The sequence below is a fragment of the Trichosurus vulpecula genome, chromosome 1, assembly GCF_011100635.1.
Source record: "Trichosurus vulpecula isolate mTriVul1 chromosome 1, mTriVul1.pri, whole genome shotgun sequence".
Classification (NCBI taxonomy): Eukaryota; Metazoa; Chordata; class Mammalia; order Diprotodontia; family Phalangeridae; genus Trichosurus; species Trichosurus vulpecula.
The window spans coordinates 527982004-528007853 of NC_050573.1; the positions used below are offsets into that span (position 1 = coordinate 527982004).

At 37.8% G+C, this 25850-nt stretch overlaps 1 protein-coding gene across 2 annotated transcripts in view; it reads right to left on the minus strand.

The window, feature by feature from the left end:
* SDK1 (sidekick cell adhesion molecule 1) overlaps positions 1-25850 on the minus strand; it is a 1168267-nt gene that overhangs the window by 276063 nt on the left and 866354 nt on the right. For both annotated transcript variants that reach the window (XM_036741470.1, XM_036741469.1), the window contains 3 exons: positions 19056-19203; positions 17876-18016; positions 8678-8859 (listed from right to left, as the gene is read on the minus strand). In XM_036741470.1, coding sequence (XP_036597365.1) covers positions 8678-8859; positions 17876-18016; positions 19056-19203 — 471 coding nt within the window. The remainder of the gene's footprint in view (positions 1-8677; positions 8860-17875; positions 18017-19055; positions 19204-25850) is intronic.

Below are 25850 nucleotides of genomic sequence, written 5' to 3' on the forward strand. Positions count from 1 at the left end.
GTAGGGTAAAAATATATACATTAAGAACACGTACACTGTAAACTAATGAAAAAATCTAGTTTACATGTACAAAAAAATTCTCCAAGCAGAAATCTTGCCTTAATCCCTGAAAGACACAATCAGGGAAAATGAGACACAGCTGGAAAAACCATGATGCAGATAAGAAGGATGCACATTCAGCATTAGTTGGGAATACAGAAACTTAAGTAGTTTAAAATGTAAAGATTCTGGACCAGCTCCTTACAAAATACTCCTGGAAGTCAAATTCTCACCTGCATTAGATAAATTGACTCTTCCACTATGCCCAGTGTGCTAAACTTTCACTCTCAGGACATCATTTAGCTAGACTGGAGGGGGGCATTCCACTCTGAACTCTCCAAGAGGAAATGGACCTTATGGGCATTTTCTTCTCCTGGATCTTTGGTCTAAGTTTATCTAATCCATCATTAATATTCCTCAAGCCTTCTTCCATAATCTTTCATTGACCTTGTCCCTCAGGATGCACCTCTGAGGAGGGGAACATGTTTGGAAATGAAGATGAATTGAAAACAAAAGAAATCATGGAAACAACTCTGGATTTAGAGGACCTGAATTTAAATCCTGCCTCTGATTCTTATTGCTTGGGTGAACTGGGGCAAATCAACAACCCCTGGCCAGCCTCATTTTCCTCCTCTGTAAAATAAGTGTGTTGGATTTGTTGACCTCTGAGGTCCTTTCTATTTCTAGATCTATGATTCAAGTTTTTAAAAGATGGCTCTTCTTTCCACTCTCACCAGTTACCCCTCTAGTTCATGTACATATCAGTTTTTTGCCTAGAATGCTGTACTAATTGCCTCTCAATTTGTCTCTCCTTGTCTTGCCTCTTTCTTCATTTAGTTTGTCCTGTACATCGCTACCAGAGAAGTCTTCCTAAGCACTGCTTTGATCATGTCATTCCACAGCTCAGAATGCTTTTGTGTCATCCCATTGCCTACTAAATAGTGTCTGAGTTTCTCAGTCTGCCATTCAAGGCTTTACTTAATCTAGCCACTACTTACCTTTCTAGTCTTATCTCAGTTTGTCATCTTCTGGACTCCTGTGCTGTATCAAATCAGATGAGTCTTTGCCCCTTTCCCACCACGGTGCTTTAGCTCATGCATGCCCAAATACCTAGAAAAGCCTTGTCTCAACCTATTCAAATCCTACCCATTCTTTACCAATTCAGAATTCATGTCATTCACATTGCCTTTTCTGATCATTCTAGCCCCTTCCTCTGAGAGCCTAAAGCAATAATTACCCATATAATTCAATTGGTGATTGAGAACTGCCCTGAACATCTATCTGTTCCTTCAATGTCTTGAATTATTATTTACTTTGCAATGTTATTTATCTTTTTATTTGTTTTATCTCCCCAAATGAATGGTAAGTTCCCCTTGGAGAGATGGTGTGGGGGCACCACATCTTCTAGCAGAGAATTTTGGCCATAGTGAATGCCTTAGGATTTGATAAGGGCTGGCTGATGATTTTTTTTAAAAAAATCAACATTTGTATTTATTCATACAAAGGTATTACATTTTGCCATATTTTATCTTCTAAACAAAGGTAAAGGTGTATATTTTCTTTTATTTATAATACAAAAGATATAAACTGATAAGTATTATTTGGGGGATGCCTATCAAGTAACAAGATTAAGTTCTATGAAATGTCTCATTACTTTTTACTTCTCTACCCCTAACTCACATGACAGTTTGCTATTAGTCTGGCTTACACAGAATTATAGGACACAAATGAAAGGGAACTTGAAAGGTCCATTTAATCTAGGTCCATTTAATCCAACATCCTCATTATAGACATGAGTAAATTGAGGTCCAGTAGTAGTCTGCTTAAGATACTTGCGGACTCACAACTCCCTTCTTTCTACTTTCCACACTTATACTTCAGAAATGCATCTGATGATGTTTTAATGGTGTAGTTGATGAGTTTCAAATCTCCACATTATTAACATGAAATTTTGGTGAGTTACGTCCCTCAAAACACAAAGGGATTAAAATAATTCTTTAGGAGAGGATTCAAGGTTCAAATTAATATATCTGGAATAGTGAAATAATAAATTACTGGGACTTCATTATAAAATGGAATTCAATAAAGGACAGATTCAAATTGGAGATTATTTTAGGGAAATTTAGCATTTTTTTGGTCTGGTGGGTCTATGTATTTAAATAAAAAGCTTTATTTGGGTTTGAGAGAATCTTTTAAATAGGACAAATCACTGATTTATTATCAGGATAGAACAACAGACAAGATTATAATGAAGTTACATAGAGCAAGGGCAAAGGAAGTATTGAGGTGGAGTTGAAGAGAGACTTAGGGAAAAGTGGGAGGACCAGAATTGTAGAGCTGGAAGGGATCTCAGAGACCATCCAATTCACTCCATTTTTAAGAAGTGGAAACTGGGATCCAGTGGACTTATGTGATTTGCCAAAGGTCAGGCAGGTAGTAAGAATCCAAGGTGGGATTGGAACTCAGGTCCTGAGGTCTGACTCCAGAACTACTGCTCTGTTGGGCTAATAGTTTTCATAAGATATTATTTCAGTTTCTGGCATTTTCAGCAACCATGAGTTTACAAGTTTACATTGGTTCTGGGGGACAAGTGGCCAAAGGAACTAAAGTGCCTTTAAGTATACTAAGATCTAGATCTAGTGTTCTGTTTATGGTAGGGTGGTGTAGTGGATAGAGGGTAAGCCTTAAAACCAGAAAAACTAGGGTTTGAATCCTACTTCTCACACATGCTGACTCTGTGATCCTGGGCAAGTAAGTCACTTAACTTCTCCATACTTTAGGCATTTCCCTAAAACTCTAAGATGCAGAAAAAGTGCTCACTCACATAGTTAGAAGTTTTCTCTCCCAGGAGTTCCTTATACCACTGCAATCACAAGTTCAATGTCTCTCTCCCCTTCCCCCTCTGCATCCCCCTGCCCCTCCTATCCATCTCCTTTTCCTACCTTCCCTCTCTTCCCCATACTCTTCTCTTTCCCTTTCCCTATTCCCCTCCCTCTTCTTCTCCTTATCCCCTTTCCTATCCTCCTCTCTATTGTTCCTTATTCTTTTCTCAACCTCCTCCCTCTTTTTGCCTTCTTGCTCTTCTTCCTCTCCCTCTTCTTCTCCCTATTTCATCCCTATCCCCATCCCTCTCCCTCTCCCTCTTTCTCTCCCTATCCCATCCTGATTCCCTTAGTGCCTCAATCTAAAGTGCTGTAGATCACAGGAAGTAACACCAGCCACTTCATCTACAATCCAAGCTTACAGAAATTTCACTCAGCCTGATGAAATAGACCAGCAGGAAGCAGAATCTCCCAATCCTCTCCTTCTCCTTTCTCTATCTCTTAGTCTCTTAGGGAGAAGATGACCTCTGCTCCAGATGACCATCTGGACTAGACTACCTTTAGGGTCCTGTCAGTTCTAGCATTATAATTCTATCCCAGACCCCAAAGGAAGGCAATAAATATGAGCTGGACCTTTCCAAGTTCAGGCTAAGCTAGTTCCTTAGTGGAATTTTCAAAGAGGTGGTCTTCATATCATTTTACCACCATGTCACTTACTTTAGAGCAAAGGAGAAAATAATTTTGATTAACAACATTTTAGTGTTAATCCAGTTTAATCCATTTAACAAATGGATTAAAAAAAAACAAACTTTAGACTCTGTAGTTTAGGTGCTATTTCAGATCCTAAGTCAGTATACCTACTTCAATGATTCACTCAGATTCCAAACAAGCTCATTATGAGACAGTCTTGGCTACAGCTTAACATAAAGTGTATAGAGGGCTGAAACCAGAAAAAACAGAAACAAAACAACCCTGGATTCAAGCCCTACTTCAGACACTCAACTAGCTGTGCCCAAACCACTTAACTTCCCTGGGTTTCAATTTTCTCATCTATATAATGGGGGAAAATAATAGTACCCATCTCCAAGGGCTGTGAAGTTCCAAAGAGATAACATATATGAAGCAATGCATAAATGTTAGCTACATGGCTGTCACAGAGCTGGGACCCTGGAGATAGTGTTATATAGGATTCCAGTGCACTTCGAGTGTAATGTAATAAGCGTAGTTAATATCAATACAATATTGTTAATAACCATGCTAGTCATTTAGGCTCTTTCTAAATTTCATTTCATTCTGTTTTTCTGAAACAGACTAACTACACAGAATTGTTCAGGTTTTCAGTTATTTCCTGTTTCAAAGGAGTAATTAAGAACTGTTCGAGGAGGAACAGATTCTCACGGACTAGCTTGCATTCTGAATAGTTCTGCTAGTCAATCTGAATGCAGAACTGACAACGCTTAATTTATAAGGGAGAATTTATAGACTTATATAGGACAACAGACAGCCAATCAATAAAGGATGATAATAACAGCATGTCATATCAAGGAACATTAGGTCTGAGGCATGGTTTGGGGAAAGAAGTGGGCAGTTAGAAACCCTATTATTTGAGAAAGGTCAGGCTACTGTAGTAAAATGCTCAAACAAATAAAATCACACCTGTGAATCAGAAGAGAATACAAATCACTAAATAAAACTAATTTCTGATTCTCCGTGAAAATAAATTCTCTGGGCAAGGATTTGGGTGACTGTAATTTACATAAAGTTGTGTGAACAGAAAGCTTATCTTATCCCTGCTAACATCAGTACAGTAAAATTAATGTATAAGCAACATTTCCTAGGGCGCAGTTAACTTTTTTATTTCTACATGCAAGACCAAAATATTTTAGAAAAAAGTAAAGAAATTTACTACTAAGAAAGTCTTCAAATGTTTGAAGTGAGTCTTGACACATTTCATTTTTATAGATTTTATGAGGTTCTGCTTAGGATTTCTTTTAGTCTCATTTGGTTCTAGTGAAGTCTATGAACTTAAAAAAAAAGAAATCAGAAAGACAGAGAATTGCAATCAAAACAAAGTAAATCCATTATGAACCACATACTATCATCTATGTTATGTGAGATAGATATATCACTGACCAACAACAGATATGCACAATAATAATACCAATGTAAGCAAATCTGATAAAGTCATTCAGTCACTAAACATGTCTCAAACACTATGGGTATTAGGGGAGGTTCAAAGATCAAGGAAAATATGATCCCTACTTCCATGGAGCTTACAATCTAATATAGAGACACACAAATAGCTACGACAGAAAATAAAAACGTGGAAATGAAATGCTATGTGCCGTTTGGGGTTGGCTACGAATGGGGATCCCTCCTGCTGGAGGACAATAGGGAAGGTTTCATAGAGGAGTAAACAGTTGAGCTGGGCTTGATTTCAACAGGTAAAGAAGAATGGGAAGGCATTCTAGGCAGAAAGGCCGGTATGAGGAAATAAAGTCAGGTGGGATGTGTATTGGGGAAGCCAAAGAGCCTACTTTATGGAAGTGGGTAGTGTCGCATGAGCTGGAAACGCAGCATCAATGTCAGGCTCTGGAGAGCTAAAGAGTTTGTATTTTAGATGGTAGATTATAAGGAAACTACTGAAGGGTTTTGAGCAAAAGACTAATATAAAACATATATATATATATATATATATATATATATATATATGTCTGTGTATAGATATATGTGTATTTAGAGAGAGAGAGAGAGAGAGAGAGAGAGAGAGAGAGAGAGAGAGGGAGAGAAAGAGAGATAGAGAGAAAGAGGGGGAGAGAGGGAGAGAGAGAGGGAGAGAGGGAGGGAGAGAAAGAGAGAGAGAGAGAAAAACACTAATCTCACAGGACTGGGAAGGCTGAATTGGCACGGAGAGAGTGTGAAAGGCAAAAAGACGAGTTAGGGAGTTACTGCGCTAGGACCAGTGTTGTGATAGTGGGAATAGAGAAGAGGAAAGAGATGTAAGAGATCCTGAATAAGTAGAAACAAATGAAAATAAGACTGTCCAAAAACTAAACTCAGGAGTGACCATTCTTTTTGCAAAAGAACTCACAGAGGGATTCCTGAGAAAGTTCCTCTTCCATTCTTAAAATTAGAGAATCACTCGATCAGAGAATTAAGGGTTGGAAAGGATCTCAACAGCCACCTAATCCAACCCAAGCCCCAGAGGACTCTCCACAATAGCTTATACAAGGGGTCATTCAGCTTCTGCCTGAAGATTTCCAACGTGGGGGAATCCATCACCTCTCAAAGCAGCCTATTCTGCTTTTGATCAGCTCTAATTCTTGGAAATTTTGTACTCACATAAGGACTAAATTTACCTCTAACTTAACCCTCTCTGTAACTTCTACCCATTCTTCCATTTTTGCCCTGTTGGGCCCAAAAGAGTAAGTCTACTCTCCCTTCCACATGACAACCCTTCAAATATTTGACAGCTACCATGTTCCCACTCAGTTTACTCTTCTCTAGGTTAAACATTCCCAGTTCTTCCAACTGATTCACATATGACATGGACTTAGAGCCCTGCACCATCCTCGTGGCCCTTTTCAGAACACTCTCCACCTCTTCATCGTCCTGCTTGAATCGTGTGATACAGAACTAAACATAATGCTTCACATGTGTTCTGTCCAGGGACTATTACTTCCATATTCATGGAAGATGGACCTCTTTTTTTTTTTGGAGGGGGGAAGGCAGGGCAATTAGGTGTGTCAAGTTGGGACAGCTAGGTGGCACAGTGAGTAGAGCACTGGCCCTGGAGTCAGGAGGACCAGAGTTCAAATATGACCTCAGACACTTGACACACTTACTAGCTGCAAGTCACTTAACCCCAATTGCCTTGCCAAAAAAACAAAAAAAAAAATTTAAAAAAAAGTGTGTCAAGTGTCTGAGGCCACATTTGAACTCTGGTCCTCCTGACTCCAGGGCCAGGGCTCTCTACTCACTGTGCCACCTAGCTTCCCTGATAGACCTCTTTTAAAGCAGCCCAAGATTGCGTTAGTTTTTATGGCTGCCACAATCACTGCTGGTTCATATAGAGCTTGCAGCCTATGAAGATTCAAATATTTTTTCAGATAAATTGCTGTCCAACTGTGCCTCTCTTATTCCATAGTTTCATTGTATGTGCATGTATGTGCGCGCATGCGTATATGTGTGTGTGTGTGTGTGTGTGTGTGTGTGTGTGTGTAATGGTAATCAGGATGGGACTTTTTTTTAACTGTTTTCTCTTTTGGAATGCTGAGGTAATCAAGTGCTTTTGATGAGTCTCACCTTTGTTTCAATCGGAGTCTTTGATTGAATCAAGAGTCTTTGATGACCTGCTTAAGAAACAAGAAAGCCTACCTAGTTCACATGGGTTTGAGTCCCATGGTTGTGATGCTTTCTGACCCTGAAGAAGGTTTAAGTCACAAGAAAGCCTACATCACATGGATTTGACTCACATGGTTGTGATGCCCTCTGACCCTGAGAAGGGTACATATGATCTGAGGTTGGGGTTTGTTTTGGGGCTCTCACTCACTGGAAGAGTGTTATATGATTTGAACAGATGAGACTATGGAGAGCCATCATGATGCCCCTAGCTTTGAAAACCCAGCTGTTGGGGCTTCTCTCTTTGGTAACTGTATGTATTGCTATAGTTAGACAGTTAGAAACCTATCTACTAGTTTGTGTTCATTTGCCCTGTTTATATAATGCATGCTTGTAATTTCTGTTTGTATACTCTCTGAAGTTCAGGGCACTGGCTTTTTTCCCCCTGAACTAAGTGAACAATATATTATGTTTAATTAAAGTAAGATTGTAAACCCCTTAAAGTTGCTTTCCTTAGAAAAGCACATCAAAGAACCTGTGCTAGCAGTCCTCCTGTGTGCTGGTGTTGTTGGCCTTATACCTACACAGCAGCTGCAAACAGCATTGCTGTTACAGTGTGTGTGTGTGTGTGTGTGTGTGTGTGTGTGTGTGTATTTCCTCTAGCAAATTAAAAAATACAGTTGAAAATTGGGATTGTCTTTGTTTGTATCAGAACAATTCATGTCACTTTCCTACTCAATAATCTCCAGTGCCTCCCTACTATTTGTAGGGTCAAATAGAAAATCATCTGTCTGGCTTTTAAAGCCCTTCACAACCTAGCTTCTTCCCAGAATTCTTACACTTTACCTTCTTTCATGTATTCTACGATCCAGTCATACTGGCCTACTTGTGGTTCCACAAATAAGACCTCCATCTTCCAACTTTCCATTTTCACTGATTTTCCCCCATTCCTGAAATGCTCTTCTTCATCACTGCCTCTTAGCCTCCCTGTCTCTGTTCAAGTCTCAGCTAAAATATTACCTTTTGCATGGAGTCTTTCCTTATTCCTCCTTAATGCACTAATGCCTCCCTCTGAGATTATCTTCCATTTATTTTGCCTATATCTTTGTACATAGTTATTTGCACGTTTTCTTCCCCATTCAACTATGAGGTCAAGAACTGTTTTTGTCTTTCTTTGCATCCCCAGAGCTTAGAACAGTAGCTGACACAGAGTAGGAGGGAGAAAATTGCCATTGGCCTCACTTGACTTCTATAGTTTGGGGACAGATTAACTATACAAGAAATATCGATCAGAAAACTCTCTTTACCCTCTTGGCAAATATTTATTAAATTGAATTCAAATATTCATAATCCTCTCTTAGAACTTATAGGGAACCTAAGCTTTAACTGACACTACCAAATTCTGACATCTCATTGACCTTATGTAAAGAAAAGAGTCTACTAAGATTACATTTTGAACGGGGAATCAAGCTCACCTCCTTGTAATGTATATTCTGTCACTTCTCTGCTGAACGTTCCCAGACCAGCTCCATTATAAGCTGCCACTTGAATTTCATATTGGGTCCAGATGATCAGGTCTTTCACCAAGCAATAGTTAATCTCTGGGCTGGTAATGTTCCTGTGCTGGTATTCACCAGGTAGGCCTGCCAAGCGATACCTACAAGTAGAAAAGAAAAGAACAGCAGGCAAGAACAAATTAGAACAAATATGTAGACTAGTAAGGGAATTTCATCAGAGTTTGGTTATTATTGTGCTATTTTATTAGAATTATACAAAATAAAATATTATCTATTTTATTAGAATTGTACAAAGATTGAGGTAAATTTTTTTTAAATCACTGAAACCAAGAAGCTAACTCCCGGTATCCTTCCTGACTGATAAAGGATTTATAAACTGATCCCACTAAGATTATATGCTCAAGGCTAAACAAAATTGGTATTTTATCCTGTTTTATGGCTGCAGAAAAATTACAGCTTTTTAAATGTGACTTGTCTAGTAAATACAATGACTTAGTGCCAAAAATTCCAGACATGATTTTTATCGGGGTATTGCCGTAAATCACTTTGACTAACATTTTCCTGTTAGGACTCTGAAATATGGGGCACAAATATAAAAAGAGGCTAACTGTATAGAATCCTTCATGTTGGGGTCTAAGCAACCATTTATGACCCCTTCTAGTGATTCGAGAGGTAGAGTGGCCGTGGAAATAAATGTGATTTTGAAAGTGCACGAACTCTTTCAGACTAAGGCATTACTTACTGAAGAAATTGCTTTTCTATTAATTAACACTGTTTTAAATACTTAGTATCCATTTGTTAATACTAATAACAATGCTTTTGTATAACATTTTAAATCAGCTACAAAGTCCTTTGTATTTACTATTTTATGATAATAATAGCTAACATTTACGCAGCATTTTGAGGTTTGCTTTGCAAATATTATCCCGTTTTGGAAACTGAGGTTCAGAGAACTTGAATGATTTGCCCAAGGTCACTCAGCTGGAGGAAAGAGGTTTCAAACTCAGGTTTTCTAAGTCCAGTGCTTTTAAAAACATCTTAGGGATCTAAATACAGCTGTTTTCCACTTCAAAAAAATGGTTATGGAAACATAAGCTGATAAAATACAGGAAATGGAGAGCCTCTGCTTGTAATAGAAAAAGGCCTTTACAGGGTTACTTGACAATAAGGTACCTCTAGTCCACTTAAAATAATATTAATAATAACAATAATAATTGCTAACATTTATATAGTGCTTACTATGTGCCAGGCACTGTGCTAAACACTTTTCAGTTATTATCTCATTTGATCTTCACAACAATCCTAGAAGGGGAGAACCTATTATTATCCCAGTTTTATAGAAGAAGAAACTAAGGCAAACAGGGTTAAGCGCCTTGCCTAGTGTCACATAGCTAGTAAGTGTCTGAGGCCGGATTGGAACTCAGGTCCTCCTGACTCTAGGCCCAGCTATCAATCCGCTGCACAATAACAGCATACAGCTTTTATTGTTTTAGCTTTTCTCAGGGCTATGATTTGATTTATAAAAATTAATTGGCACACAACTTTTCAGAAACACCATTGTTCAAGAGTAGCACACCTGTACTAAGAGGCAGCATTGCTTAATGTATAAATGGCCAGCTTAAAGTCAGGAAGACCAAGAAGTTGTGCCTCTGATTCAGACTAGTTTATAATCACAGGCAGATTACTTTACCTCTCAAGGCACCAGGCAGCTCTCTAAGATGAGAATTCATTGGTCAGCACTGATGGAGATAACTTCCACACCAGGGAGTTCTCCAAACCAACAAAATAACGGGCCAGAAACAAAATCAATAACACAAAAAAGCCACCTGAATTGTAGCTAAAGAACAACTTGACTGAATAATATCTTAATGTTCTTAAAAGCCTCACTGCTGTTTTCTAAAAGTGCCCAATCTATATCCAGGAAGTTACTTGTGTGCCTGGAGAATGTGGCTTGGCATGAGGGTGAAGCATGATGGGAGAAAGAAATCAAAAAGGTTCACGGTCAGAAGCAAACAGTTAAGGAAGGAACAGAGATATGATGGACAGACATGCTTCCTGATGAAACTGAAGATTGGAAATGGAATGAAATGAAAGCTAGAAGAGGGAAGAAGAGAGATGAGATATTTGTTTGCTGTTGACATGGAAAGCCAGGTTTATCTGGGGATATTCTTTCAACCCTTTCATTAAGGGGTGTTTCCACTTTGTGAGAAATGTTTGCCAGGACAAAATATATTATTAAGAAAAAAAAAAGCAAGCAGCTCTTCAACGGCGTGAGGGTTCAATGAGTCTGTTTCATTTTTTGCCCTCAAGGAAACAAGCTGTACAGTGCCTGCTTACAATATGCTAATCAACACAGAAGAAATAAGTAGACCAAATAATGGAGTGACTTGCAAATGAAGCATTATTATTCTGTGACTTGCAAAAATGAAAATATTTTTATTTAATTTGTTGCCCTGTATTTATGCTTCATACTTCATCAGTTTTTGAAACTCACTAGTATGACATTCCGTCATTGGATTAAGGGATGATCCATGTGAAAACAGCCAGAGCAACTTCCCAAGAGGGCTTGAAGTCCATTTCAATAGTATTGACAAGTTTGAATTATGTGGTAGAATAGGAAGAAAATGTCTTAGCACAGAGTGGCCCAAATGACAGATAAATAAGGAAATATGTAGATCAGGTTACCAATTCCTGCCATTCATTAAAATTTCCACTTAAAGTCCTAGTCAAGGCATTTGTCCTTGCAGATAAGATTGCAAAAATATATACAGCAGAGCATAAAACACAGCGGTAATTGGAAAGCAGATTGGGGAGTGAGGACATCTGGGTCTGACTCCCTGTTTTATCACTTACTAGATGTGTTTCCCTGGTCACACAGGCACTTCCTATCTCTGGAACTCTGTGCCTATTTGTATAATGGACAAGATGATCTCTAAGGTCACATTTGCTGTGGCTTTTTCATTCCTCTTATTAAAAAAATAGCACAGAAAAATTCCCAAAGAGTTGAATGTGTTGCTGTAAATTTGCAAAAGCCAATTCTCACTTCCACAAGCATTTCTGTAAGCACCTACTAGGTTCCAGGCAGTATGACATAGTGGCTAGAGAGCTGGTCTTGGTCAGATAGAACTGTGTTTAAAGTCCTGCATCTGACACATACTAGGTGAATGACCCTAGTAAGTCATTTAACCCATCACTGCCCTTGGTGGGGACCTCTCTAAAACTCTCTAAGTTGCAGAGAAGATGAGCATCTACATAAGTTAGGGAGTTCCTCACTGGGAGGATGAGATCACAAGTCCAGTCCAGAGGAATGTAGTAGGCATTGTGCTAGCATACAAGGCCAAAAATCAGTCTCTTTAGTGAGGGCACCTTGATGAATTAGAGTCTCTTTGTTTTATCTCTTTCCCTATTTGCCCTCAAACTGACGTGCTAATATAATAATAGCTTGGTCATATGGACTAAACGTAGAAAGATGTGCTAATATAATAATAGCTTGGTCATATGGTAGAAGGATAAAAAAAAGATCTGGATAATTTACCACCTAAATGCTTTATAAATATAAATATGTGACTGTGATTTCACAGCTTTAATACAAAAAAATGGGAGCTGTAGGAAAGAAATAAAAGAGATTTTTACAATATGCTAATGGAAAAAATAAAATTTCATTGAAAAAATGAAATAATTTTTAAAAAGAGTAACCTTTCTAGGAGAAGAAAAAGGAACTGATTTTATGACAAAGTTAGCTTTTGAAAAGAAAATAAGGGAAAAGTAATATACTGGCTCATAGTCAAAGCTGTTTAAATTTCATTAACATATACACGATAAGGGGCAGTTAGGTGGCACAGTGAGTAGAGCACTGGCCCTGGAGTCAGGAGGACCTGAGTTCAAATCCAGCCTCAGACACTTGACACACTTACTAGCTGTGTGACCTTGGGCAAGTCACTTAACCCCAATTGCCCTGCCTTCCCCCCTCCAAAAAAAAATAAACCTATACATGATAAGCAGGTACTCTTAGAACAGGCTCATTTAACTTACTCAACTAGCCTTCCCTAACTCAACGTTCAGCAGGTTCTTTCTAGAATTCTACTCTTGCTGCTAGAGAGGATTGTAAAAATACAATTGAATCCTTTGAGTTTTAAGGTGAGCCACGCATGTCCTTCTTCTTCTCAGTTCCCTTTCTATAATTGCTCATTGTATATCATCAAAATCTTTGCAACTGACTTGATTTCCTCCCTGGCCCAGTTGATGAGTACATACTGTCCAGTTGCTCAGGGTGTTTGTGTAAAATTAACAGGATGACTGAAAAGGTCACAATTAATATCTGAAGTGGCAGGATGATTACATTCTTGCTGGTGGGATATGTTGCCCAGGAGACCTTTGCAACCGGCATATGGCAATCTTTTACAAGGAAGTAAATAGTAGAATTTTTTTTTAAAGGACATAACCCCAATTGCTTCTCTCAAAGAGACACCCTCACCATTATTATAAATATTTTATAACTGCACACAAAGCCTAGCTACTTACTATAGCCAGAGTAACAAAGACAAAGTATTTATTTTTATTTTATTCTTCCCTCCTGCTGCTATCCTGTAGGTATGACTTGCTTACAAACATACAAATGATAGTGGGATTATTCAGGAATGCTTCCAAGGAGATTCATTTATGCATAGATTTTTTTTTTCTTACCATAAACTTTGACATGTCTCTGCCTTGTGCAGGGCATACTCACTTCAGGGCTTTCTGGAATAAAGCCACCAGTAACACAGGCACACTGTACTCTAGCACTCAACTCTGCTCACACCATTATGGAAAAGCTTTTTAACAGCAGTAATCCCACCAAAATACAGAAATGTGCAATCTCTGATATAGCCAAGCCACATCACAGAAATTTTATTATTGAACTACACGCCTGCAGTCTAGTTCTGTGATGGTTTTAGTTTTATTCCATAGTTGACAGCTTCAGCCTAAGGAAGCTTTCCCCATCTATTAAAATAGGCCAAGGAAGCTGGACATGACAAATAGGTGAAAGGCTAGCACAAAGAAGACAGGGACCAATTATTTTCATTAGTCAGTGAACACAGAACGAGAAGTAATAGGCTTAAACTGCAACAAAGAACAAGCGAAATGCTAAGAAAACTTTGTCAAACTAGTACAGAGGTCCCAGGGCTTTCTCTTGGAGGGTCAGAAGGCTATGTGACTGAAAGCAATAGAAACTGCCTAAGTTAATTTTGATGGAGATCCAGATACCAGATGCTCCCATTGTTGGCATAGTAGAAGGTCGTCTCGTGTCAGCCTCTTTCCCAAAGGCTCTGGACCTCTCATATGCCTTGTTTTTAGTGGGTAAGAACAGAAAATCACAGAAATCAAAGGCTTCAAAGTAGTTATTTGTCCATTTCTATATCTCTAGGTAGGTCTGCTAAACCCTCTAAGACTAATTGGAGATCTCTCTTATAATTTAAAGGAAATCCGGAAATCTCAAGAAGAAATGTGATAGTACAATTACAAGATGATTCAAATTTGTTTCTTTCAAAACTGCTATTTTGGGGCAGAGCCAGGATGGTGGCTGGAAGGCAGGGACTAGCAGTGAGCTCTCTGCCCAGCCCCTCCAAAAACCTATAAAAAATGGCTCTGAACCAATTCTAGAACTGCAGAACCCAGAAGATAGCAGAGGAAAGCAGGGCTCCAGCCTAGGAGAGCCTGGAGGGTCTCTGGGTGAGGTCTATCCCACATGGAAGTGGGAGCAGAGCAGAACGGAGGGGAACAGAGCCCAGCGTGGGCAGCATGGACCAACCAGACCAGGAGCCAGGTGGAGCGGCCCTAGCTCCCTGAATCAGTGAGCTGCAGCAGTTATGAGACCTCTCAACCCACAAACACCAAAGACAACACAGAAGGTTAGTGGGAAAAGCTGCTGGGGACAGAGTTTAATAAGGAGTTCGAGGTTCAGCCACTGCCCTGGGGGCAGAGAAGGTGGGGCAGCTACAGAACTACAGCTGCAGTTGCTTCCGGCCCCAGGCCCACCTGGTGGGAGGAATTAAGTGGCAGATCAGAGCAGGAGTGCACAGCCTGCTGAAGATCTCAGTCCAGTCTGGGTTGGGGGTACTTGGGGAAGGAGGAGTGCTGGTGTGGCAGAGCTGGAGCATCCCCCCAGGCTTAAACATAGTTCTCTTAACTCTACAAGCAGTCATACCCCGCTGAAAAACTCAAGGGTCAAGCTTGTTGGCTGGGAATATGGCCAGGCAGCAAAAACACACCCAGATTCAGTCTGAGACTCTGGAATCTTTCTTTGGTGACAAAGAAGACCAAAACATACAGCCTAAAGAAGTCAACAAAGTCAAAGAGCCTACAACAAAAGCCTCCAAGAAAAACATGAACTGGTCTCAGGCCATGAAAGAGCTCAAAAAGGATTTGGAAAAGCAAGTTAGAGAAGTAGAGGAAAAATTGGGAAGAGAAATGAGAAGGATGCAAGAAAACCATGAAAAACAAGTCAATGACTTGCTAAAGGGGACCCCCAAAAATATGGAAAAAGGTACTGAAGAAAACAACACCTTAAAAAATAGACTAACTCAAATGGCAAAAGAGCTCCAAAAAGCCAATGAGGAGAAGAATGCCTTGAAAGGCAGAATTAGCCAAATGGAAAAGGAGGTCCAAAAGACCATTGAAGAAAATACTACCTTAAAAATTAGATTGGAGCAAGTGGAAGCTAGTGACTTGATGAGAAATCAAGATATTATAAAACAGAACCAAAGGAATGAAAAAATGGAAGACAATGTGAAATATCTCATTGGAAAAAACCACCGACCTGGAAAACAGATCCAGGGGAGATAATTTAAAAATTACTGGACTACCTGAAAGCCATGTTCAAAAAAAGAGACTAGATATCATCTTTCAAGAAATTATCAAGGAGAACTGCCCTGATATTCTAGAGCCACAGGGCAAGACAGAAATTGAAATAATCCACCAATCGCCTCCTCAAATAGATCCCAAAAAGAAATCTCCTAGGAATATTGTTGCCAAATTCCAGAGCTCCCAGATCAAAGTGAAAACACTGCAAGCAGACAGAAAGAAACAATTTGAGTATTGTGGAAACACAATCAGAATAACTCAAGATCTAGCAGCTTCTACATTAAGAGATCAAAGGCCTTGGAATACGATATTCCGGAGGTCAATGGAGATAGGATTAAAACCAAGAATCACCTGCCCAGCAAAACTGAGCATCATGCTCCAAGGCAAAATATGGATTTTCAATAAAATAGAGGACTTTCAAGCTTTCTCAGTGAAAAGACCAGAGCTGAATAGAAAATATGACTTTCAAACACAAGAATCAAGAGAAACATGAAAAGGTAATCAACAAAAAGAACAAGAAACGGAAATTGCAAGGGACTTACTAAAGTTAAACTGTTTTGTTTACATTCCTACATGGAAAGATGATGTATATGATTCATGAGACCTCAGTATTAGGGTAGCTGAAGGGAATATGCATATATATATATGTTTATGTATATATATATATGTATATGTGAGTGTGTATGTATGTATATATGTATGTGTGTGTATATATATATATGTAGATAGATAGATAGAGAGGGGGGGGGCACAGGGTGAGTTGAAGATGAAGGGAAGATATCTAAAAGAAATAAAATCAAATTAAGGGATGAGAGAGGAATATATTGAGAGAGGGAGATAGGGAGAGATAGAATGGGGTAAATTATCTCGCATAAAAGTGGCAAGAAAAAGCAGTTCTGTAGGAAGAGAAGAGAAGGCAGGTGAGGGGGAATGAGCAAATCTTGCTCTCATCAAATTTGACCTGAGGAGGGAATACCATACATACTCATTTGGGTATCTTACTCCACAGGAAAAAAGGAGGAAGAAGATTAAAAAGGGGGGGATGATAGAAGGGTGGGCAGATGGGGGAGGAGGTAATCAAAAACAAACACTTTCAAAAGGGGACAGGGCCAAGGGAAAAAATTCAATAAAGGGTGATAGGGTAGGAAAGAGCAAAATATAGTTAGTCTTTCACAACATGAGTATTGTGGAAGGGTTATACATAATGATACACATGTGGCCTATGTTGAATTGCTTGACTTCTTAGGGAGGGTGGGTGGGAAGGGAAGAGGGGAGAGAATTTGGAACTCAAAGTTTTAAAAACAGATGTTCAAAAACAAAAAAAAAGTTTTTTTGCATGCAACTAGAAAATAAGATACACAGGCAATGGGGTGTAGAAATTTATCTTGCCCTACAAGAAAGGAAGGGAAAAGGGGATGGGAGGGGAGTGGGGTGACAGAAGGGAGGGCTGACTGGGGAACAGGGCAACCAGAATATATGCCATCTTGGAGTGGGGGGGAGGGTAGAAATGGGGAGAAAATTTGTAATTCAAACTCTTGTGAAAATCAATGCTGAAAACTAAATAAATAAAAAAATAAAAAAACTGCTATTTTATATATATGGCAGTAATAGGTTGACCCAAGAAGCTAGTTAGACTTCACTATATATGTAATTACATAAGTAAATTGATTTTTTCCATTTCCTCTTCTTGTACACCAACAAAAGTTTAATGAGCAAGTATCTAAAAATGAGTAGAATTTTATTAGGCACTTGGAAGTATGGTATTAAGATTCAATATCATCTTTTCCCTTGTGAGGTTTATCCTCTAGCAAGGCAAATAAGACCAACATAAAATTTTACAAAATATGGAACTCTTTTACCAGTAAGAATAGATCTCATTTTTTGCCTTTCATATTCTTCAAGCTTCTTCCTTTGTGTGTCGACAAAACAGTGCAATTATCACCTTCAAAGTAATTTTAAATTCTGCACTAGCTTTGGCAACAAAAGGTGATTTCCTCATTGAAACACTGCCAAATTGTGGTACTGTTCTCTTCAAATACTGCAAAGCATAAGTAACTTCCTGGAGTTGATGATTCTTTTATCCTAATATTAGAATATATCCAATCAAGAGAGGCAGTATAGAAGGCTAGCTTCAAATCCTGCTTCTTACACATACTGGCTGTGTGAAGGTCAGTCCATATTCCTAAAATGACAAGTTACTGAGGAACTGCCATTCTGCATTGGTAGGGAGAATTTATGTATTAGAAGTTCTCCACATTAATGAAATCACTGGTCTACAGATCCCTGTCTCCAAATGTGCAGTTACATGCTATTTACCTGAGGATATAGCCATGGAGAACACCATTATGTTCAGTTTCAGGGGGTGGCTGCCACTGGACCATGATGGATTGATTGGTGCGCCCACTGGCCACAATATTTTTAGGTGGGGCACTAGGAGGTTCTTCGGGTAACATCAGTCTAAACACAAGAGAAGAGGTGAGAGAAAAGAGTTGTCAGGAACCAACCAAAGCATCCACATTTTCATTCTATATTTTCCTGAACAGTGCTTACTTTTAAAAGGTGACAAGAAAGGGAAAAATGCAATGCTGATCAAACGGAGACTACATGCATGAGATAGTTACAACAAATCAACATAATCGAAAATCAGTTAAGCAAGCACAAGGAAGACGGCTGAAGCAACCTTATTCTGTCTGAATCACCCAGGCTCCCTCAGCCCTTTAAAAAGATTACAAGCCTGAATGAGCCAGAGTACAGGGCTAGAATCTGTGACTACTTCTAAATTGTTTTCTTTAGCTCTTTCAATATTTTTCATAACAAACTCCCACATTTTGAAAAAAAAAACCCATTTAGCTATCAACTATTCTGCAATTCAAGCCCATTGAAAGCTCTGATTTTAGGGAGTACATTTGAAATTTGATGAAGCCATCTTTCTTAAGTCTCACCTGAATGAACTTCCGAAGTGGCCTTCCAGTGGTTGGATGAGTGAGAAGGCCATTTTTGAGCTAACCACTATAACTTAAACAGTGGAAATCACTAAGCCTCCCATGCAAAAGCTTGAATATGGTTGACTTTCTGAAGACGTTGGCCTCCGTTCTGCATCATGCTGATAGAATAGCCAAAGGACGTTAAAGGCCAATAGGCTCTTAACTTTATATTGTCACTAGGTTTTTGGATCAAATAGCTTGTTCACACACAATCAGAGCACTGAATTGGAAAACCGGAATGTCTCCTTCATAAACATAGCACGATGGCATTGTTGCTATTTCTGTTAAATTTAAAGCAAGTCTAAAATGCATATGTATTTTCCATTTGTATTCTTATATTCTCATCCCCACCCCACCCCCTGCTTATTTTACACAATTTTTTAGAAAACGTTGCTGGGGATTATCTCCATTATTTTCATTCCCTTTCTAAATCTAAATGTGGGATTTCTTTAAAGACATTTTAAAATTCAGCTACACCAGCTTTGAATTGTTGAGACTAACTTTTACTATACCTGCTTGTTTCAGCACTGTGTTGGCCCTTGCCCACCTGATTGACAGCACATACTCTGAACTGGTAGGTACGAGCTGGAGTGAGGCCACTGACGGAGACACTAGTCATCTCTGGATCAACATTAGATAAATGCACCTTCCATGGAGAATCTAGTAGAATGACCAAACAAAAAACAAAAAAAACCCACAAAGACCATGTAAGTCAATGATTGACTAATAAGCAAGAGAATGTTTAGTAACACAAAAGTAATTTTAATTCAACTGTAATAGTTTAAACTTCCTTTTTTTTCTCCCAATACGTAACAAGAAAAACTTTCCTCTTAACTCACATGGTTAGGCAGATTGCTTATTTGTCTCCTAGAAAGGGATGCTGCACATGTCACTGCATAATAAATAAAAACTATATTCATTAACATTTTAATAAAAGAGGAAATGAGCATGATAAAGACAGATGGGCTGTGTATTTCACAACCCATCTGTTTGGCAGTCCATTATAGCACCACACCCATGAGTGGCTTTGGCTGAAGAGATGTAATGAATTTCATAGATAGTTTGGAATATCTTTCCATCCAGCTTTCAAGCAGGTGTGGAAGAGTGACTCTGTCAGCCAAATCATCTCTTCATTGCATGACTTCAGAAGGTTCTGCTGGGGATTCTCCATCCCTGTATGTTTTCTACAGAGCTCAAGCATACTTTGCAGTCTAATCATTTCTTAGAATGAACAGGACCTGGCAAAACTTCAAGCTCCCACTGTCAGTTCCCATTCTGATTTTCTTTGATGCTTGACATTCATTTTAAAATTATTGGTGAAGAGAAAAGGGGAAAAATGTAGAGAGTGATTACTAAACCTGCTTTTCCATCTTTCTGAGGTGGTACAAAATAATCCCTTTGCCTGTGCAGTGGTCACAGGGAGGGGACATTGGATTTTCGTTATAGCACTGTGGCTATGATTTGAGAAACTTGCTCAGTTTTTAGACCATCCCAGCTGTGTTCATGAACCACACTCAAAATCGCACCCGCTTCTCAAAATAACCTAAAGACCTAACCATGGATTTTCACAACATGTCTATTCTTGTGAGCTCATCAGAAATGCATTTCTGCCCCATACAGGTCAACTAAATGGAGCCACACACTGCTCAAAAATTAAAATGAGACATTTTAAATGCAAAACTCTGTTAAACTTCACACAGAGATATAAATCACTAATTCAGTGTTTGCTAGCTAGATTCTTTGACAAGAATTTAAGTTACTCTGAGGCACGATGCCAATTGAGCTACAAAGGTTGTTATCTTTTTAATTATTCCAAGTAAATTGATTCCCAAAATGGCTTTTGGAGGTGGAATCTTCTGAACTGCCTAGACTTTACAATACTATTTGGCCTTTTGTTTTGAAGATTTTATGGGTAATCCAGTTTTAACTTCCCGATGAAGACTGTTATGGATGCCAATGGAGGGATGAGGCACCGTGTGTGACGTTAGCTTTTATTTTCTTTGATTTTTAAATAGTCTTATTCTTCTTGTGTTCCAAAAATTATATGCTACAAAATAGTTTTGTGCTAGTCATCTGACCATCATATGATAGCCCATTTGTCCTTCACCTATGTACTGACATGGAAAACAACAATCATTAGTGCAACAAGTTAGGGATCCAATCAATGCTAGGCAACCACAGACATCATAACCTTATTCCTGGCCATGATCAATCTACCTGGAAACTTGGGTTCACCTGTGTTTAAAATAGTTGTGCTATAGAATGCGTCATAAATCAGACTATTTTCTAGGTTTCACAAAGAGAAAAAGTTCTGAGATGCTGACAGTCTACAGAGCAAAAACCTACTTTAAATGGATCCAGAATTTTATCAATACATATATTTCCTCCACTGGTATAGATGGTAAACTATTCATTCCTTCTCATGCTGTGAGATTCTTGCCCATATTTTCCAATAGATCTTATAAAACCAAAACAGACCATTTACCAGATGCCTTCCTCCAGTTTTTTCTAAACATTTTTTTGGTGCATACTAGCACAATTCTCAAGCTTGCCATCCTTGAACTTGTTATTTGACTGGCCACCTGGGAAGAGTGGTACCAGATCAAGTGGGTACTAGAGTGAAAGCAGTGAAACATTATTATAAGATGCCAAAGAAAGAGGAAGATTTCAAAAGAAAAGGTAACAGATACAATTACTCCCTTCAAATGGTGATTATGAAAATTTCAATACCTACTAATTCATATATCTATTTCCTCATCTTAAATCTCTATGAGAATAATCTATACATATATTGAGGGCATCTCTGATGAAAATATTGGAACACATAGTCTTTTTTCTGTAAGGATATTTATTTATTTATTTTAAATAATATTTCATTTTCCCTAAATTACATGTAAAGACAATTTTAACATTCATTAAAATGTTTTTCAGTTCCAAATTTTCTCTCTCCTTCCCTCATTCCCCCCTTCTCAGAGATGGTAAGCAGTATGATATAGTTTATACATTTGAAATCATGCAAAATGTATTTCCATATTGGTCATATTGTGAAAGAAGATAGATCCAAAGGGAAAAAAAAACAAAAAAAAATAAAGAGAAAAATAGTATGCTTCAATCTACATTCAGACTCTATCAATTCTTTCTCTGGAGAGGGATAGCATTTTTTCATCATGAGTCCTTTGGAATTGTCTTGGATTATTGTTTTGCAGAAAACAGCTAAGTCATTCAGAGTTGGCTATCATACAATATTGATGTTGCTGTATACAATGTCCTCCTGGTTCTACTCACTTTATTTTGCATCAGTTCATGTAAGTCTTTCTAGGTTTTTCTGAAATCAGCCTGCTCATTATTTCTTATATCATAATAATATTCCATTACAATCATACATCACAACTTGTTTAGCCATTCCCCAACTGATGGGCATCTCCCTAATTTCTAATTCTTTGTCACTACAAAAAGAGTTGCTATAAATATTTTTGTACAAATAGGTCCTTTTCTCTTTTAAAAAAATATCTTTGGAATACACATCTGGTAGTGGTATTGTTTAATCAAAAGGTATACATAGTTTTATAGGCATAGTTCCAAATTGCTCTCCAGAGTGGTTGGATCAGTTCACAACTCCACCAACAATGCTTTGGTAACACATAATCTTTTGCAGATTATTTTCTACAGAAGACTACATATTTATGACAGTCCCACAGTGAAATGAGAAATGTATGCATACAAAATCCCACTGAGTTTATGGTTTATTGAGTGCCAAAAAACACTATTCAGTAAAACAAAATTCAGCCTTAAAGACTCTCCTCCAACAAAGATTCTTTCATGCTTGACAAATGCAACAAAGAGATAACTTTGTTTAATAATCTTCTACTTATTAACAAGGTAGGCATCAAGACATGCAGTTCCCAAAAGTATTCACCACTCTGTGGATCTTGAAAAGGGTCAAAATGAACGAGTCCTTTTCCTACAGATGGTGAGTCCTTCAGATGTTCCTGTTTGGTGATGACACAGTGCTGATTTTATGAAGCCTCAGAACATTACATGGCCTCCTCAATGAGATGAATGATTACATAAAAGAGATCAGCCTAACAATCTATTTGGGAAAAATAAATGGATAGAAATGTTTACTGTCCAGACTATAACACATAATTGAATAAACAATTCATTGAATCAGTAAATCAGTACATAAACCTAGAACAGGAGCTAAACATGAATAGTGTGCTAGCCTTGGAAATGAACAGGAAGAAGAAAGCAGTATGGGATTCTTTTGGGAAGAGTAGTTCTTTAACAATCCCCTGAAGTACCCTTACACATAATTTTTAAAACCAGTGTTCTTCCAGTGATGCTGAATGGTGGTGAAGAGTCAAAGATGCAAATGAACCATAGGGCAACAGAGAGACATGTGGTAGATGCCAATAACTGCAACATATTTCCAAAGATCTAAGTGCAAGAAGTGCCATGTTGAATAACATCCAGGAAATGTATGCTTCCAGTTCAAGTGTATGCTAGGATAAAGTCATTTATTACTCCTGATTCATCTAAAACTAAAATATTTGATAAACTTGTAGAATTGCTGAAAACATATTTATTAACACCATTAGTCCTTATTTGAAGTTGCATTTCAAAAATATAATTAACAGTATTATATATTACATTTATTGCAGAACTATGTCATCTGTGTCAACACTACAACACTGAGAATTTCTTAGATGGCATGTTAAACATTCATTTATGTCAATGACCCTCCCATATATTATGATGAAGTCCTCCAACAATGTTTCCTGAAAGAGCCAAATTAAACATTCATAGTGGTGTAAGGAAAATTTCTATCCAATAAGACTAAATCATTGTCTATTTTATTTTAAAGGCTATGTACGAAAGATAGAAGCAAAAATAGAAAAGTAAATATAAAATAGTTACAGCCCAGTAAAAGTATTCTCAGGAAAACTAAATAAGGCTTAGAATGAAATGAGTGACAATATTATGAAAGACAACAAAATTGGCTTTTTAAAGCTGTGTTGAGGGCAAGAATACTAAGGAAGGTATAGGTCCAATGCCATGGTGAATGGGACAATGACAGCAGAGAGAGTAAAACTATGCAACTTCCATTTGGCTTCTGATTTCTTGATAAAGAAGTCTCTTCAAATTGTAAAGAATAGAATTGAAATCTAAGGTGAAGAGAAAGAAATAATGAGCAAGGTGCCTGCCTCTAAGTCACTCACAGCAAACCTTACTAGTTACTGAAACAACCTGAAGATGCTATCACTGAACACTTTTCAGTGATGTTTGAGGAATGATGAATGATGGCAGAATGATGAACATTCCTCTAATTTTCATAAAAAAAGAGATTCTGCAACCTTTTGGTCAATGATATTGATGTCAATTTTTTAAAAAAATATGAAATGTAGTATTTTTAAAGGGTTTGTGAGAATTTAGAATGGGAAGAGAGAATTAATATGAGTAAACATTAAATTATTAAGCTAAAATTAATTTCATCTCCTTTGTCAAAGGGATATTAAAGAAATACAAACATGGAGTTTAGTATAGTCTTTAACAAAATCCTAAAAGGAATTAAATATGCAGACCCAAAGAGTGCTAGGTTAGATGGTTTAATGGATTTATGTCAAACTCAAGGGAATTCTCAATTGGAATGCCATAAAACTCTGTCCACTGGCTTCATTTCAACATTTTAAGCAGTAGCTTAGATAAAGAGAATAACATGAATGCTTATCAAATTCATGGATGGCATATTGTTGGATATGATAGTTAATAAATCAGGTGACAGAATTAGGTTTTGAAAAGATTAACAGACTGAAACAAGGGGCTTTATATAATAAAGTAAACATTAATAGGGATAATTAGTTAAGACTTACATTCAAGTTCAAAAATCAACTGTGATAATATGGAATGAGACGTGGTTAGAAACCAGCTCATGTGGGAAAAAAGTAGGGTCATAAAGGAGAAAACACTGAATGTGGAATCATAGGGTCTAGGTTCAAGAACTAGTTCTGCTACTTACTACCTGTGAGATATTGGATAAGTCAGTGTATATCTCTGAGTCTCATTTTCCTAATCTATAAAATAAGAGACCTGGATGAAATGACCTCTAAGGGGAAGAAGTAGACTTATTTTACTTGGCTCCAGGGGTCAAAAATAGGACTGATGGATAGAGGCAGATTTTGTCTCCTACCTAAGACAGAACATCCCAATGATTAGAGTAGCACAGAAAATTAAATGGGTGGTTTTGGAGACAATAAATTCTCCATGATTGGAAGTATTCAAGCAGAAGCTGAGATAATTTATTGAAGATGTTGCAAAAAGGATTCATGTTCCAGAAAGAGGTAAAGGGAGATGATTTCTGAGCTCTCTTCCAATAGCAAGATTTTATTATTCTGTTAAAGAGCAGCTCCTGATACTAGTGTGATTGAAAACATCTAGACAAAGAGATCTTGTTAACATGCTCAGTAGAACAGAGTAAATTAATTTATTGGGATCAGCTCAAACACACCAACCTCTGCTCACACCAAAGGAAGTTATACTGATGTTCTCCTTTCAGAATTAAGGATTCAGAGTACATATTTTACAAGAAGAACCACCTTTGGCAGGTATGCCTTTCAAAATCAGCGAGAAAGAAGATGATTTTGAAAGATCAAAGCTCAAGAAGGTCAAAATCTGTTATAATAGTTTCTATCACCTGGTATCAGGTGGTTATAATTATTCATATGACCATAAAGCCCTAGATTTGAATCATATTCAGAGTGTCACTGCCAATATACTTCTGATTACTCCAATATTTGGAAGAGTATTCTTACATAGCCACATGTGCACACTAACACAGTGGTAGTAGAGTTAGCATTGGCCTAGCAATTCTGGGAAACAATTTGGAATTGTACACAAAGGTCACTAAATTGTGCATTTGACCCAGTGATTCCACTAATAGGCAAAAAAACCCAAAGATCAATGAAAGAGGGAAAGGACCCATATGTAAAATACACAAATACACATATATATAGACACACATGTATACACACACATATATATATATATATATATATATATATATATGTGTGTGTCAGTATTTTTTTGTTGTAACAGAGAACTGGAAACTAAGAGAGTTCCCTATCAACTGAGGAATGACTGAAAAAGTTATAGTATATAAGTATAACGAAATATTATTGTAGCTTTAGTGATGACAGGGATAGTTTCAGATAAACTTAGGAAGGCTTCTCTGAATTGATGCAGCTTAAAGAAGAAGCGGGATACTGGTCTATATAACGATGACAATTTTATAAAGAAAAACACCTTTGAAA